Here is an 18,574-nt window from a genome sequence, read left to right as displayed (position 1 = left end):
CCAAGTGTTAGCATTTGACTACACATTTAACTGAAGGTATATATATATATATCCCCATACTTGGCTAATTAGCAAAGTATGCCCAACAAACAAATATAGCTTTAGCTCACAATATTGCTACAAATTCACTTTATGTGGCATCTTTTGTATTTTGTTCATGTCTTTAGATTAAAAGTTTGCTGATACACATGCCTTTTTCAAACATGAACAAAATTAATGATGTGAACATTTGGAGGTTTGGAGACCTCCAAGTGTTGCCCATACAGAGGGCTCCTTCTGGATTCGAACTTACAAACCTACAGCAGGAAGGCAGACTCCCTAATGATTGTGCTATTTCTCAGTGAGCGTTGGGTGTTTTCCTCATGCTGTCAAAATGCTCACATGGGAACAGGGGCCATTGAACTGAATAGGATTGGACTTTTTGGCTGTTTTGGGAGTTGATCCTTGAGCTGTACAAATCCCCCTCAAACACCCCCAAACGGGCTACGTTCACATGTAGGTGTTGTGGTCTGTTTTTGGGGCTTTTTTAGGTGATTTCATATAAAAATGCCTGCCCAAAAAATGCATGTCAAAACGCCTGGGAAAACGTTAGCAAAAACGCCCATAAGAACGCCTGATATAATTGCCACGCCAAGATTAGGGATGTTCATGAGTGATGAGTCAGATTGTTGGCTTGCATATCTGTTCAATCTTCACAATCTCAACTCCCAAATCCCAAAAGGTGTGTTTCAATTGTTTCCCTAAATATATATTTCTTTCTCTCTCGCTCTCTCATGTACTTGTATATATATATGTATGTATTCCTGTATCTAAACATTCTAAATAATGACTAGCAAACTTGAAGAGAGAATTTTATCAATTCACATATATACACACCTACATACATACATACATGTATTTGGGTTGTTGAGGTCTCTCTCCTCCTCCTCATTTCTATTTCCCTTTTTTTGGCAACTGAGCATGCTCCAAAACACACAGGACACACACAGTTAAATTTCTGCCTGGGAGTTAACATTCTGGGTGTGTTTTTCCCTTGATTATATATAGGTCACTCAGACAGCAGGAAAGATTTGACCTAGGAAGAGGTCCAATATATTGTGTGTCAAATGCTTTATGGTTAACATTTGGGGGCCTTTGTTATTTATGGAGGTGGGATTTGGCTGTGTTGTTTGTTATGTCCAAAGACACATAAGCCCACTTGACTCTCTGTAAGTATTTATTGCTGTTAACATAATTGTGTATTGTTCTGTCAATCTGCACATGTATCTGTAGATTATGGGCTCTTTGTGGGTGTATATGGTATAAATGTTGTACAAAGGTTGTTTTTGTTTAAAAAATACAAATCTGTGGCTTCAATGGGATACTGTGGAGACTGTGCCAAAAATATGTCATGTGAAATGTTTGAGCTGTGTATTCTCTGTGTAATAAACAGCATGTTTCTAATATTTTTTTCAAATGTCTTCATGTGTATAAATAAAGTTTTCTGGTGTCCACAAATGTATGTATTTTTATTGAATTTTTTAAGTTAGATATGCTTAATGGTTGTGTAAGGTGACTATTGTTGGCGAATTCGCTAATATACAAAACAGCGTTCTTACATTTGTAAATGCAACCGGAAACTAAACTATTTGTGGGTGCACACGTTTCCGGAAATTGTCCAGGCCCTCCCGCAAATCTGTGCATCATGGCTCCTGCGCTCTTTACTGCCGAAATTGTGGCATTTGTGTGTAAGGTAAGGAGGGGGGAGGGTTGAATGTGCGAGATGGGGGATGGGAGATGGTGGCTGGGGGGCTGGGTGGGTGTCGCTTATCTAGCGGGTGTGCAAGTAACTTTTGGTCTACTGATATGCGCATGCACTTTCTGCCTCTTAGACGTGAGCTAGAAGCTTCCTGTTATAGAAAGTTCCTAGATGTGAACCTGTTCCCTACACTATATATATATATATATATATATATATATATATATATATATATATATATATATATATATATATATACAGTGGGTACGGAAAGTATTCAGACCCCCTTAAATTTTTCACTCTTTGTTATATTGCAGCCATTTGCTAAAATCATTTAGGTTCATTCTTCTTCCTCATGAATGTACACATAGCACCCCATACTGACAGAAAAACACAAAATTGTTGACATTGTTGCAGATTTATTAAAAAAGAAAAACTGAAATATCACATGGTCCTAAGTATTCAGACCCTTTGCTCAGTATTTAGTAGAAGCCCCCTTTTGATCTAATACAGCCAGGAGTCTTTTTGGGAAAGATGCAACAACCACATCCACATCCACATCCACCTGCCTTCACAGGGATGGACATTCTTGTTAGGAAATTCGTGTTCAGCCAAGAGTACCTCCTTATTCTATAATTTTCTACAACAAAAACTGGATTATTGTAAAACTACCCCCTTTGTGAAATAGGAAAAAGACTTAGAGGAGACCTTTATTACTAAACAGTGGCAATCTGCCCTTCGCTCCATTAGAAGACCCTCCTCCTGTACAAACCACTGGGAATTATCCCAAAAGATAAATCTACACTGGTACCTTACGCCGCACCGCCTCTCTAAATTTAAGTCAGACTATTCGCCATTGTGCTGGAGGGGCTGCGGAAAGGTAGCCCATCTTAAGCATGTGTTCTGGACGTGTAAACATTTAGCCAGTTTTTGGAACAAGATTTTTTCCATTATTTCTGAAATCACGGGCATTCTTACCCACCCCTCTCCAGCACTAGCGATATTGAATGTAGGCATAGATAGGTTCCCAGGGGACTGCAGTATTATAATCACCCACATATTCTTGGCAGCTCGGAGCTTAATCACAAGGCAGTGGAAATCGAATGAGGCACCCAACGCATCAGAGGTCCTCGATTTGGTTAAAACCAACCAAGTATATGAGGGTTTGCTAGCACGCAAATCGGGTAATGGAAAAAAGTTTGACCAACATTGGTCACTGTGGAACTCATGGCTTGCAGGTAATCATTAGATACTTACCTTGATGATAACCTGATCATCCTTTCCATTTAACTTACTGCTGACCTGTTATGTTTTGTTTATTCTGTTTTGTTTTATTTTGTTTTGATTACTTTGTTTTACTCTGACGTGATTTACTATAGGTGGTTCGTAGGGCTACTTGTCTATCTGCTCCTATATTCTTGCTGAGAACACCTCCCCCCCTCCCTTCCCCCGCTTTTCCTTCTTCTCCTTCTTCTCTCCCCATCCCATTTCCTCCTTCCTTCCTCTTCCTCCCCCTCCCCTTCTGTCTCCCTCCCCCTCCCCCCCCTCTTCCCCTCCGCCTCTTTCCTCTCCCGCCTCTTCCCTTTCCTCTTCCTTCCCTTTCACCTATCTATCTCTTCTTACCCCTCCCCCACTTCCCCTCTTCTCTCTTCCTCTCATCTCTCTTCTTCCTTCCCTCCCTGCCTCTTCTTCCCTCTTCTACTTTCCCTCTCTTCCTCCTCTCCTCTTCCTCTTATACCTCTCCTCTTTCTCCTCCTCCTCCTGTCCATTCTCCTATCCTCCCCATTTTTCCCTTCCCCCCCCCCTCCTATCTTTCTCCTCCCTTCTCCCTCATTTCTCCTGCTCCTTCCATTCCCCCCCCCCCTCTGCTTCTTCCCCTCTCCTACTCTCCATCCTTTCCTCCTTTTCCTCTCTTTTCTTTCTTTCTTTCTTTCTTTCTTTCTTTCTTTCTTTCTTTCTTTCTTTCTTTCTTTCTTTCTTTCTTTCTTTCTTTCTTTCTTTCTTTCTTTCTTTCTTTCTTTCTTTCTTTCTTTCTTTCTTTCTTTCTTTCTTTCTTTCTTTCTTTCTTTCTTTCTTTCTTCCTGTTTTCATTCTCTCCCCCCCCCCCCACCTGTCTCCTACCTTTATTTTATATGCCTATATGCAGATGCCAGATGCCACATTACTCACTTCCCTTAATTGTACAAGCTAAGTGTACGCAACACAATGTTTTGAGAGTTGTCTGTAACCCTATTCTGTGAATCTCAATGTTATGTTTTGTTGCACCGTGGTTGTATCTTGAAAATGTTTCAATATAAAAATAATGAAAAAAAAAAAAGACATAGTATGCATCCAGCGTTAAAGAAAATATAAACTGTTTTTTTTTTTTTTTTTTTTAACCCCCAAGGTTTAGGGGTGGTTAGCACTAAAAAGACACTATATCATATTATAATTAGTTCCTTTTACTGTATATTGGGAACTGCGTTTTGTATGCAGTAGGTAAATTCTTGAAAATTTTATCAGTTGTACAATGTAGTTATATAAAAGTTTAATAGTTAAATCATCTGCTGCTTTAAATCATTTGACTAAAAATAAACTCTAGGCAAGTATCTAAGTATGGAAATAAAATAAATGTAAGGGATCTGTTTTATCTGTCAAAAAAATTTTGTTTCTGTTTACACCTAGTTTTTCAGGTTTATTCAGCCCCATTAATGGGGATGAGGTTCGTGTTTGCTGAGATGCAGGGTTCCTGGCAAACTTTACTGGTTTGTGTTTCACTGGTTTGGGCAAACTAAATGGTCATATTTGGTCATTTGGCCTGCACGAAATCTCCAGTCTGCTGCAGTCAGAAGTAACTTTTTTTTGTAATAATATTACTATTGCCACTAAAAGACAACTTCTTCCTGTGCCAGCCACAAGTGGCTTTGGTTTCTAGTATGCAAGCAGCCGCATAGTGTCATTGATTGCTAGGACGCTGGCTGGTCTCTGTGTGCTGGCAACCAAGGATGCTGTACAAGCTGGAATACTGAATCCTTGCAACTATTGCTGTAATTGATTACTAGCATGCCGGTGACTGCACAGTTATTGAGTATGCATAAAACAAAATGGTAGGTATAGATTTTATAAACATGTAACAAAGAATGGAACCCCTTCTAGAATTAATACCAGACCTTTATCTGATCATACAGACTGGCTGTTCACAACCATATTTAATTAATGACGTCACCTAGGATCCCCCACATCTTTGTTTATTTGCAAACCATGCAAATGTCAGGCATAGCGAGATCCAGTTGGGAGCGCATCGTGTTTGGCGTGTGTTGCATCAGTTGGTCTTGGGGCGTCTTTCATCATGAGTGATGTGGGTCTACATCACTGGACAAAAAACTGACTTCCTAACACATTTTGTATTTTTTAACAATTCAGTTAAATTACCACACAGATCATATGCTCATGAGTGAATCTGAAAGCAGTGAAATAAAGACCAACATAATAGCCAACATTTTAGCCAACAGTATTTTTTGTGCTTTGGTTCACATTGGTTCAAAAATAAAAAGGGGTTGGAGGGTAAGAGTTAGGAAGAGAAAATCTGAACCTAGTCTGTGTTAGGAATATAGTTTTGATACATTTATTCTATGTACTTTTGGCAATAAAATGGTGTGAATGTTATAGTTATTATCCTTTTTTTCTTTTAAGGTATATATCAGGATTAAAGATGATGAGTGGAATATTTACAAAAGATATGCAGAATTCCGAAGTTTACATCATAAATTGCTAAGCAAGTATCCACACGTGAAGACCTTTTACTTTCCACCGAAAAAAGCCATTGGGAATAAGGTATTGCTAAGACCAAATAATAGCACCCTAGGTAGTGTAAGTAATGTAATGGCTAAAATCCTTTAAACACACATTTCTTCTAAATGTTTCAGTTTAAATCACTTGTGTCTCTCATACAGTTCAGCAGACCCATAGCAAAGGGTTACCCTGGTCATCAATATAACCAAGCATACCTAGCATCATTTGAAGGAGTGATTTGGAGGAGGGAAAGGCAGTGTAGTTGTAGTTGTACTTAGAACAGGAGACATCAAGAAAGATGATGTAATAAAAGTAAAGAGGAGAGTAGAGATTATGGGGGAGACATGTCTTTTTAGGGTTAAAAAATGGGAGAGAAGAGAGGCAGCACAATAGGCACACATATGGTGAACATATGGGTATAGATCAGTGTTTCTGTTTTTTAGGCACCCTTTAAAATTATGGACAATCTCGAGGAACCCCCAAAAATTATAGACAGTCTTGAGGCGCCCCATTTAAAATGTAAAATCTCTTCTGGTAGTTTTACATAATGCAGCAACATGCACACGCAGGACATTAGAAGTGATTTTTTTTCTTCCAAAAGCAACACTTTTGCAAACTGGTACTGACTAGTATTCCAATGTTTCTCTTCTCCCTCAGTTTTTCTACATCCCTTAGCTAATGAGACCCCAAAGCTGGACGAGAGAGGCAAGGGAGGGTCAAACAAGGATAAACTTGCAGGCAACTGACATCCTTCTTATAAACTGATGATGTCATTGTTTTTAGGAGGTTGGCAGCTAGAAGCTTGTAAAAGTGCACTATGAAAACCTGTGGCTTTGTGTAACTAAAGGGCAGGTTTCATCCACCCACAAGCTTGTATACAGTTTTAGGGCAATTTGTAGGAACTTTGCCAAGGCACCCCTGGGGAATCCTCAAGGCATTCTGGTTGAATGGCTGATATAGATCAATACAAAGATTGGGAATTACTGTAGGCGGAGGTGTCATAGATGTAGTGCTACCCCTGCAGGAGCTGCTTGAATATTTGTGCCCGAGTCTCCCACTGATTGGTCCACAGCCAGTCACAGGGTATTTTCACACAGCCAGTTGCACACACTCTTCCACTCCTTATCTCCAATGACCAGTCTAGGAGATTTGTTTTTAGGTTTTATTTGGAGAACTTGGATAGGAGAAGGGAATTGGTAAGGATACTCCAAAATAACTATTTACAGGTGAGGACAACTTTCTCAATAGAACTGTGTAGCAGATTATGAGTAGGACCATACAGCAGCTGTACGGAATTAGCAAGTCCCTTTGTTGCAGAAGGAACTTTTCCTTTTTAAGACACGAGTCAGTGTCCCCTTTAGCTTGCACCCAGCAGCTGACTTTTAGCACCCAGAGGGGGATTGAGCAGCACAAGTCTCAGGGATCTCCTGTGGGGGTCTGTATTCACAAGGCTCCCGAAGCACCAATGGCAGCCTTCCCCAGTAGTACCAGACAGGATCCATGGACATCCTCCCTCAGTCAGCTCTCACAAGAACCATGGGTTGCAGCTTCTGTTTTAAGGCCCTCAGGTCACCTACCTGAGGCTGCATGGCAGCCTCCTCCCCATCTGGACATAGCTATGACTAAGCACCAATAAGAGTGTGAAACACATTTGCTACAGCTGATTCCTCTGCTTCCATTTTGCTGTATGGACTGTCTTTTATATTAATAAAAGTGATTGCATTGGAGTGCGGCCATCCAGATCTTCTCATTTGCACGTCTACTGCATGCAGAGCCAGTACCCTTTCCATAGGCAGGGGAGGTGTAGCTGTAGGATTGATAAAAATATGTTTGAATTAATAAAAGGCTGTATGCCAGAATAGGAAGTACAAGACAAGCAGGATCTTGTAGCAAATTGGTGTTTGTTTGTTTCTTAAAGTGGATCTACACTGCATCACAAACCAAAAAATTCCATGCAGTTCAACCTACAAAAAAAAACAGTATTAAAAACCCAACCATACAATCCCATATACACAATCCTATACCCACAGTTGATCCAGAAGAAGGCAAAAAAACTCCAGCAAAGCATGATCCAATTTGCTACAGCAGGGGAAAAAAATTCCTTCCTGATCCCCCAAGAGGCAATCAGATATTCCCTGGATCAACTTTACCTAAAAAAATTTTAGTACCCACTTATATTAAGTACACCCAGGAAAGAATCCAGGCCTTTTTTAAAGCAATCTAGTGAGCTAGCCAGAACCACCTCTGGAGGGAGTCTATTCCACATTTTCACAGCTCTTACGGTGAAGAAACCTTTCCGTATTTGGAGACGAAATCGGTTTTCCTCTAGATGTAAAGAGTGCCCCCTTGTCTTCTGTCTTGACCTTCAAGTGAACAATTCAACACCAAGTTCAGTTTACATAGTAACTGAAGAAATGTAAAAAAAAATTAAAACAAGTAAATACGAAATACTTTCCTACCTATTTAGCAATGCTAGCAGCATAAAGATTAAAAATAGTTAATGTTCATTTAGAGTGTGAAGTTCCACTTTAACCACTTCTGGACCGGAAGGATTTGCCCCCTTAACCGGTTGCCGACCGCCGCACGACTATATACTGCGGCGGTCAGCCCCGGCCAGGCAGAGTGACGTATCGGTACGTCACTCGCCTGTCACTGACTTGCGAGCCTATCGCGGGCGGGCGCGCGCCCGCCGAGGCGCGCGCCCGCCGCGGCTCATTCACAGGCAAGTCAGTGCGTGTGACCGGCGGACTCGATGTCCGCCGGCCACACTACGATCGCTCCTGTGAAGGGAGAAAGACAGAGCAGCTTGTGTAAACAAGCTGCCTGTCAGTTCTCCCTGTGTAAAAGTGAAGATCTGACCGTTCTACTATGTAGAACGGTTGATCTTTGCTTTTACACCAATAGCCATGTCCCTACACAGTAGAAAGCACGCCCCTAGGACACACTTAACCCCTCCCTGTCCAATAAAGTTAACCCCTTCCCTGCCAGTGTCATTTTTGCAGTAACAGTGCATATGTATAGCACTGATTACTGCAGTAATGTCACTGGTAACCCCAAAAGTGTCAAAAATGTCAGTCAAGGGTCCGATCTGTCCGCCGCAATGTCGCAGTACCGAAAAAAAAATCGCAGATCGCCGCCATTATGCGTTAAAAAAAAAAAACACCAAAAATGGCAAAAATCTTTCTCTTTGTTAGTAAACGCGATAACTTTTGCGCAAACCAATCAAAATACGCTTTTTGCGATTTTTTTTACCAAACATAGGTAGCATAAAACAAATTGGCCGAAAAATGTTAAAAAATTTTGATTTTTACTTTTTTTTTGGGGAATTTCATATAAAAAAATGTGAAAAATATTGTTATTTTTGCAAAATTTACGCTCTTTTTTTGTTTATAGCGCGTGATCAAAAAATCGCACAGGTGATCAAATACCACCAAAAGAAAGCTCTGTTTGTGGGAAAAAAAGGACGTCAAATTCGTTTAGGTACAGCGTCGCACGACCGCGCAATTGTCCGTTAAAGTCACGCAGTAAAAAATCGCAAAAAAACCCCTGGTCCTTTAGCAGCCAAATCCTCCGGGGCTTAAGTGGTTAATGATCAGGCCATTTTTTTTGCGATTCGGCACTGCGTTACTTTAATGGACAATTGCGCGGTTGTGTGACGCTGTACCTAAATAAAATTGATGTCCTTTTTTTCCCTACAAACAGAGCTTTATTTTGGTGGTATTTGATCACTTCTGAGATTTTTATTTTTTGCGCTATAAACAATTCTGAATAAAAAAAACTATATTTTCCACATTCCCCCAAAAAAATGTAAAAATCTAATTTTTTTAACATTTTAGGCCAATTTGTTTTCTGCTACATATTTTTGGTAAAAAAAATTGCATTAAGCGTATTTTGATTGAAAAGTTATTGTGTCTACTATCTACGGGAAAGATTTATGTAATTTTTATTGGTTTTTTTTTTACTATGGTGGCGATCTGCAATTTTTAGTGGGACTCGACATTGCTGCGGACAGAGCAGACCCCCAACTGACATTTTTGACACTTTTTGGGGGGACCAGTGACATTACTACAGTAATCAGTGCTAAACATATGCACTGTTACTGTAAAAATGACACTGGCAGGGGAGGGGTTAACACAATGGGTGATCAAGGGGTTAAATGTAAGCCTATGGGAGTGTTTCTAACTGTATGGGGGTTGGGCTTTTTAAATGATCACAGAGACCTGTGATCCTACATAGAAGGATCACAGGCACTCTGTGATCATTCCAGAGAGAAGAACGGTCAGCTGTGTTTACAACAGCTGACCCTCCTTCTCTCTCAGCAGGGGAACAATCGTGGTCGCCCGGCAGCAATTGGAGCCGCCGGCCCCTTGCATCGGAGTCCCCGCTGCTGAGTGGGGGCGGGAGCACGCTCGCCGCCTAGCTGCAAGCACGCGACTGAAGTTCAGCTAAGTTGGTTCGTGCAGGAGGGGCTGCCTATTGCAGTAAATCTGCGGTGGGAGGTCCTTAAGTGGTTAAGAAATTCCACGTAGACATATTCTAGCTGTTTTATGGGTGAAAGGGTATTGTGAGAATGCTTTCAAAGATGATCAGTTTAAAAAACGAGGATGAAATTGACAATGAAAAAAGACACTTATATTATGTTCATCCAATAGAAAAAATAAATAAATATATATATATATATATATACAGTATCTCACAAAAGTGAGTACACCCCTCACATTTTTGTAAATATTTTATTATATCTTTTCATGTGACAAAGTAGGGAGTGTACAGCTTGTATAACAGTGTAAATTTGCTGTCCCCTCAAAATAACTCCACACACAGCCATTAATGTCTAACCTGCTGGCAACAAACATGAGTACACCCCTAAGTAGAAATGTCCAAATTGGGCCCAAAGTGTCAATATTTTTTGTGGCCACCATTATTTTCCAGCACTGCCCTACCCTCTTGTGCATGGTGTTCACCAGAGCTTCACAGGTTGCCACTGGAGTCCTCTCCCATTTCTCCATGATGACATCACAGAGCTGGTGGATGTTAGAGACCTTGCGCTCCTCCACCCTCCATTTTAAGGTTGCCCCTTAGATGCTCAATAGGGTTCAGGTCTGAAGACATGCTTGGCCAGTCCATCACCTTTACCCTCACCTTCCTTAGCAAGGCAGTGGCCGTCTTGGAGGTGTGTTTGGGGTCGTTATCATGTTGGAATACTGCACTGTGGCCCAGTCTCTGAAGGGAGGGGATCAAGCTCTGCTTCATTATGTCACAGTACATGTTGAAATTCATGATTCCCTCAATGAACTGTAGCTTCCCAGTGCTGGCAACACTCATGCAGCCCCAGACCATGACTTTCCCACCACCATGCTTGACTGTAGGTAAAACACACTTGTCTTTGTACTCAGGGGTCAAGTCCTGGGAAAAAAAGTGTGGGGGAACTCACCCAGGATCCCCCCTCAACATTGCAAAAAAAGTAGATAAAATGCCCGTATTCTGTGGTAAACAGTGCAAATATCAATATTTAAAATTATAAACATGTAGATAGTGCTATTAGCAATGTGTTTAAGTTAAACAAATATCAAAATCTATATTTCACCATTTACAAGAAGGTCAGGTTAATATAACCCAGCCAGTAAAGAACATCAAAGCCTGCAGGATTCCCCCTTACAATGCAAGGGAACTCTGATATAAAGGGGAATTCTGCAGATCATGCTCTAAAAGGGAACTCTGATATAAGGGGGGGGGGGCTTAGGTGACCAGAGAACACCCATGCGATCCGATCCTGGTGCAGACCCAAAAAAGGGTCCCATGAAAGTTGTGTCCCAATGCGATGCAAATTCAGCCATACAATCTGTATGGCTTAATTCGCATTGCACACACATCACATGTGATTTGCACAGCAGTGCACTGCACATCACATGCGAGGTCTGTCATTGCATATATGTGATATGTCAGAGACTGAGGACGTGATACAGGAAATGGTCAGAGACTGCAGACATGATAGAAGATAGAGGAGCACAAGGGGGGCCAGAGAACACAGGGGAAGCAGAGAGCACTGGAGGAGATGAAGGGCACGGGGTGGGGGGGACTGGAGAGAATTAAGGGGGGTTTGGAAAGCATTGCAGGGGGGGTTGGAAGGTGCAGGGAGTGGAGAACACTGGGGGGGAGCACTGGGGGGGGGCAGGGAAAACCAGGGGGATGGAGAACACGGGGGGAGCGGCGAACTGGAGAGCACTGTGGGGGGGGAGGGACTGGAAATCAGTGAGGGGGGAGCTAGGGAGCATAGGGGGGTGGAGAGTACTGGGGGAGCCAGAGAGCATGGGGGGAGATGAAAAGCACTGTGGGGAGCTGAAGAGCACTGGAGGGAGCTAAAGAGCACTGGGGGGAGCTAAAGAGCACTGGGGGGGCTAGAGAGCACTGGGGGGGGGGCTAAAGAGCACTGGGGGGATTAAGAGCACTGGGGGGGTTTAAGAGCATGGGGTGGTTAAGAGCACTGAGGGGGGGGGGAAGAGCACGGGTGGGCTAAGACACTGGGGGGGTTTAAGAGCATGGGGTGGTTAAGAGCACTGAGGGGGGGGAAGAGCACGGGTGGGCTAAGACACTGGGGGGTTAAGAGCATTGGGGGGCTAAAGAGCACTGGGAGGAGGGGCTGGAGAGCACTGGGGGGCCAGCAAAATAAGTTGTATAGGAGGGGGATGGGGCAGCTGCATAAAGAGCCATATTCCATATTCTTTCCATATTCTTCCTGCAGCCGCCGAATGCCTGCAGGAGAGAGAAGAGGAGAATCAGGCATTCGGTGGCTGCAGGAGGAATATGGAAAGATCAATTCCTCTTTATGCAGCTGCCCCATCCCCCTCCTATCCAGCACACACATGAGGCTGCACAGCATGACAGCAGACACTTACCTTCTTTCTGCCACCACACCCCCCGCGAGCAGCGCGGACTGAAGGGGCTGTCACAGTGCCACTGCAGCTTCCTTCACAGAGAGAGGCGGCCCCGTGGCGCCGTGCAGGACACCGGACTAACACCCCCCGCTGGTACGCCACTGCCCTGGACTGCCCACAGCCCTGGCCGGGGACACCTGTGTTCCATGGGAGCGGGTAAAGTCAGTGGACTATTTTATCAGTTTCGGGTAGGCAGATTAATCCGCCACAGCGTTCCCAGCCTGTCACCATCTATTCACATTGAAGAGGCAGGTGATCAGGCTGGAGTTAGGTAGCGTGCTGCGGCAGATTAATCCGCCTACCCGAAACTGATAAAATAGTCCACTGACTGTTCCCTGACTGGGGGCCCGTAGACATTTTTTTTCTACATAGTTGCACAACGGGGGATTGTGGTTCCCCCTTGACAGCGGACCTGCCTGCAGGACGCGGCTGGTAATGGGAACGGCGTTCCTGCTGTGAAAAAGGTACGGGGACGCCATTCCCATGCGTTCCTCCAGGACTCGAGCCCTGTTTGTAATCCTCACTTGGTTGCCACCACACATACTTGACACCATCTGGACCAAATATGTTTATCTTGGTCTCATCAGACCACAGGACATGGTTCGAGTAATCCATGTCCTTAGTCTGCTTGTCTTCAGCAAACTGCGGGCTTTCTTGTGCATCCTCTTTAGAAGAGGCTTCCTTCTGGGACTAAAGCCATGCAGACCCCCCCCCACCCCTTCAACCTCTGCAGTAATGCTGGCAGCACTCCTACATCTATTTCCCAAAGGCAACCTCTGGATATGACACTCAGCACGTGCACTCAACTTCTTTGGTCGACCATGGTAAGGCCTGTTCTGAGTGGAACCTGTCCTGTTAAACCGCTGTATGGTCTTGGCCACCATGCTGCAGCTCAGTTTCAGGGTCCTGGCAATCTTCTTATAGCCTAGGCCAGTGATGGCGAACCTTGGCACCCCAGATGTTTTGGAACTACATTTCCCATGATGCTTAACTCCACTGCAGAGTGCATGAGCATCATGGGAAATGTAGTTCCAAAACATCTGGGCTTTTTTTTTCAGATCCTCAGAGAGTTAATTGCCATGAGGTGTCATGTTGAACTTCCAGTGACCAGTATGAGAGAGTAAGAGTGATAACACCAAATTTAACATACCTGCTCCCAATTCACACCCGAGACCCTGTAACACGAATGAGTCACATGACACCTGGGAGAAAAATGGCTAATTGGGCCCAATTTGGACATTTTCACTTAGGGATGTACTCACTTTTGTGTCCAGTGGTTTAGACATTAAACAAGCTATACACTCATTACTTTACATTGTAGCAAAGTGTCATTTCTTCAGTGTTGTCACATACATGAAAGGATATAATAAAATATTTTCGAAAAATGTGAGGGGTGTACTCACTTTTGTGAGATACTGTTTATATATATATATATATATATATATATATATCACCTTTATATACAGAATCCTATACCCCACAGGATTCACATTTGAAAGAGATAAGTGGAGAGAGTAATATAAAAAAGACAAAAGGAAAATCCAAGAAATTTCCACCCTTTTATTAAATTATAGTCTTGATTTAATAATGAAAATTGTGTCTAAAGAAAAAATTAGAAAATATTAATAAAGTAAAGATAATTTATCCATTGAGAAAAGACAATCTTTGAGGGAGCTACAGAGTGATGCTACATAGTTACATAGTTTGTGAGGTTGAAAAAAGACATCAGTCCATCCAATTTAATCTATGATGTGTGTGTGTGTTTGCTGTTAACTGTACATTGTATACCCACTGATGTATTTTGGCCTAGGCCGACAAGGCCTAGGCCTAGGGCGGCTCTTTTCGGGGGGGGTGGCAAAAAAGCCGCCGCTCCCGCATAAATAAAAAAAACGATCCACTCTGTGAAGCCCGTCTGCTTGTCTGCAGTGCTCCAGTCACTTTGCGTGCCAATTCCCGCCGCATTGTCTGCTCCCTTGGTCCTTGCCTGGGTCCTGCCACCTCCTCCCACACAAACAGTCTACTGTCTCCAGCTTTCAGTGAAGGGGCGTCAGGGCTGGTACAAGGGGTGGGCGGGAGGGAGGGCGCAGCGGAGGTGAAGTGCTGATAATGTGAGCACCACCTGCAAGGCTTTTGTGTGCTTAGTGCTCGGGTTTAGTGTCAGCATCTTCTGTCTGCTTCTGTCCCCGATCGTCAGCCCTCCCACCACCTGCATTGCTTTAGAATTCTTAGCTCTGTCCAGGTTGAGTCCCGGTGTTGTAAAATTTTGTCGGACCCATGAAAAAATCGGACCTCGTCACTTCCGGGGACAGAGCATCACAAAACAGCTGATGTGAGTCGTCCGTGCGCATGCGCAGAAGACATTTTTCGAGGTTTGGCAAAATTATAACAGACAGAGGACAGTTGCCTGAGAGGAGGCAGGGCTGAGGTGGGACGGAAGACACCGCCGTGTCATCTGCAGAGCTGAATAGAGGAGGCGGGACGGAGGTGCGGCCGTGTAATAAATGCAGGACTTTAGCGACTCCTTCTGTTTTATTATCTTTACTAATTATCGTATTATTTATCCTTAAGATTTCATTACATTTAGTATTTCTTATTTTGTATTATAGAAATACTAAATGTTATGAAATCCTAAGGATAAATAAAACGATAATTAGTAAAGATAATAAAACAGAAGGAGTCGCTTAAGTCCTGCATTTATTACACGGCCGCACCTCCGTCCCGCCTCCTCTATTCAGCTCTGCAGATGACGCGGTGGTGTCTTCCGTCCCACCTCAGCCCCGCCTCCTCTCAGGCAACTGCCCGCTATGTGTTATAATTTTACCAAACCAAGATAATGTCTTGTGCGCATGCGCACTTGAGACTCCCATCAGCTGTTTCATGACGTAGGGCCACCGGAAGTGACGAGGTCCGATTCTTTCATGGGTCAGAGAAAATTTTAGAACACCAGCGTTCTCTGCATCTTCTGTCCCCGCCCACCTCCTATCAGACCTGTAGTTAATGGTCTAGGCAAGTGCTCTACATAGTGGGCGGGCCAGTGGGCAGGGATAGAGGCCGGCAGAAGATGAAGAAAATGTCGGGACTCAATCTGGCAGAGCTAAGGATACTAAAGCAATGCAGATGGAGGACATTCAGATGGGGACAGAAGCAGACAGAAGATGCCCAGATTAAACCCAAGAACTCTGAAAATGACAGGTACAATGCAGGGATGTTCTGCTCTTTTCATCTGAGCACTGTGTATATGATTGAATAGGGGAGTACTCAGCAGAAGTATTTTATAAAGTGACTTTGTGCTATTAAGTGAAACATGTTGGAGGCACCTTGCTGTATGTATTTTCCTTTTCGGTGACTATTATGTCATGTTCACACTAATGCGTTTGCTGTGACTCACATTTGCGCAGGCACAGCAGCACATTCATTTAAATGGACTACTGTACCTGCAGGAAACAGGTCCCTGCACCTTTATGAAAATGCAGCCGCAAAAGCACCATGCAATGTCCCGCACCAAAAAATGTGCTGCATTTTCAGATGCGTGGGGGTGCCAATAAGAATAAATGGCAGCCTTGTGCATCTTTAAAAGAGCAGGGAATTTTTCCTGCAGGTGGTTGTGGGTGCGGGAATAGGTGCCATTTACACGCTGTCCCGCACATGCAACCACCTGTAACAGTGTGAACCTAGCCATGGGCTCCTTTACACTTGTGGTTGGCGGGCAGTAAAACATGCTGCTGAGCCTCATAATACAACTCCCTATCACTCCTGCCATTTAAGCTGCAGAGGCAGCAGCTAGAGGTTTACAGATGCCACTGCTGCAATATTTTGATTTGCAGCAGTGGCAGGAATTATACCGCCCGTCATTTTCAGCATGCACTACCATCTGCTGAAGGCAACCTGTTAAAGTGAATGGGGCCACTCTGCAACCTCCCCGGAACTGCGTGCAATGATTCAGTCTCAGCGCAGTGCCACTATAGAGTGAGGGCAGACTGTCTTATCATGTGACATATCACATGACTGGAGACAAGACGACAGAGAAGCTGCCTTCACTCCCAGCGGGTGTCACACTGACACCAAGATGTGAACTGTGAATACACATGGGGGGGCGCAGTTTGCCATCTTTGCCCAAGGCGCTGGATGGCCTTGTCCCAGCCCTGAGGGGCGTAAATACTTGCCAGGGAGGGAGAAACTGTTGCCCCCATAGAGCCGCAGTGAGTGGCCAGGCGGGCTGCACTTCAATGAGTGGGTGGGGGCTGAGCCTAATGCTCAAACCTACCAGCCCTCCGTTCGGCGTGTAAGAGGGACTTCACCCCGGGGCAGGGTCTATCTATGTCGAGGAGGAGGAGAGAGAGGAGGAAAAGGGAACCCCCAACCAGGCCAGGACATCCGACAGCAGGTAGGAATCACGATTTTAGGTTACTACCCACTGCTATTGCTACAATTACAAATTAATAATTCCATTACATTTTTGCAGTAAATATATTTTCAACAAATATGGAGCACTTTGCAGTACATGAACTTTCACTGCATGAGAACTGTTAAATGAGTTTGCATTGGTTTAAGCATGTACAAAGAGCTCCATGCATGCAGAAACCAATGCAAACGCAATTAACAGTTCACAGGCAGTGAAAGTTCATGTACAGCAAAGTGCTCCAAGCTTTAACCGCTTCTGGACTGGAAGATTTTCCCCCTTAATGACCAGGCCATTTTTTGCAATTCAGGACTGCATTACTTTAATGGACAATTGCGCAGTCGTGCGACGCTATACCCTAAAAAATTGATGTTCTTTTTTCCCACAAATAGAAAAAAAATATTATTTTGGTGGTATTTGATCACCTCTGCAATTTTTGATCACCTCTGCAATTTTTATTATTTTTTGTTATCAAAAATTAAAAAATCTAGATTTTTTATCCTTTTAGGCCAATTTGTTTTCTGCTACATAATTTTGGTAAAAAAAAAAAATCCCAATAAGCGCATTTTGATTGGTTTGCGCAAAAGTTATCATGTCTACAAACTAGGAGAAAGATTTATGTCATTTTTTATTTATTTCATTTTTTTTTACTAGTAATGGCAGCGATTTGCGATTTTTAGCGGGACTGCGGCGGACAGATCAGACCCCTAACTGACATTTTTAACACTTTTGGGGGGACCAGTGACATTACTACAGTAATCAGTGCTAAAATATGCACTGTTACTGTAATAATGACACTGGCAGGGAAGGGGTTAACCCAGGGGTGATCAAGGGGTTAAATGTGAGCCTAGGGGGTGTTTTCTAACTGTATGGGGGGGATTGTGAAATGACCACAGAGACATGCAATCCTAAATAGGAGGATCACAGGCGCTCTGTGATCATTTCAGAGAGAACAACAGTCTGCCGCGTGTACAACAGCTGACCGTTCTTCTCTCTCAGCATGGAGCGATCGCAGGGGCCCGGCGGCAATTGCTGCCACCGGTCCTGTGGATTGGCATCCCCGCTGCCTAGCGAGGGCCCCCAGAAGCGAGAGCTTGCCCCCAGGAGCGCTCCCACGAAATGACATACCCATACAAAACAGCAAAATATACAAGTAGGCACTTTTTACCCACTTTTAATGTACAGAGAGGAATAGATGGAGCTCTAAGAGGAAATGGTGGAGCCTAAAGAGGAAGGAGTGTGGTTTACAGATGACAGGGCGGGTCTGCACAGGAAGGGGTGGGTCGTAGTTAAATTAGGGGGTGCACGAGTTTAGTCCGGCCTAGGGCAGCACAAAACCTAAATACACCACTGTGTATACCCCTTTATGTTGGGGTCTTTAAGGTGCCCATCTAATAGTTTTTTTAAACTATCGATGCTCCCTGCTGATACCACTGCTTGTGGAAGAGAATTCCAAATCCTTACTGCTCTGACAGTAAAGAACCCCCTACGTATTTTAAGGTTAAACCATCTAGTTTTACTGAGTGGCCACGTGTCTTATTGTATTCCCTTTCTCTGAAAAGTTTGTTCCTTATGCTAGGGTCATCACCAGTACAGTATTTGTACATTGATATCATATCCCCTCTCAAGCGTCTCTTCTCCAGAGAGAATAAGTTCAATGCTTGTAGTCTTTCCTCATAGCTGATGTCCTCCATTCCCCTAATTTTTTTTGTTGCTCTTCTCTGGACTCTC

At 43.6% G+C, this 18,574-nt stretch overlaps 1 protein-coding gene across 1 annotated transcript in view; it reads left to right on the top strand.

Annotated features, from left to right (window-relative positions):
• Positions 1 to 18,574, top strand: part of SNX29 (sorting nexin 29) — a gene marked incomplete at its 3' end in the record, with an annotated part of 1,499,164 nt that overhangs the window by 1,326,134 nt on the left and 154,456 nt on the right. Inside the window, exon 16 of the mRNA XM_082261720.1 lies at positions 5,411 to 5,551. Within this exon, the coding sequence (XP_082117846.1) occupies positions 5,411 to 5,551 (141 nt within the window). The remainder of the gene's footprint in view (positions 1 to 5,410; positions 5,552 to 18,574) is intronic.

The sequence above is a fragment of the Pelophylax lessonae genome, assembly GCF_965119305.1.
Source record: "Pelophylax lessonae genome assembly, chromosome: 6".
Lineage (NCBI taxonomy): Eukaryota > Metazoa > Chordata > Amphibia > Anura > Ranidae > Pelophylax > Pelophylax lessonae.
The sequence above is the reverse complement of the archived record's forward strand: the minus strand, read 5'-3'. Positions and strand labels throughout refer to the sequence as shown.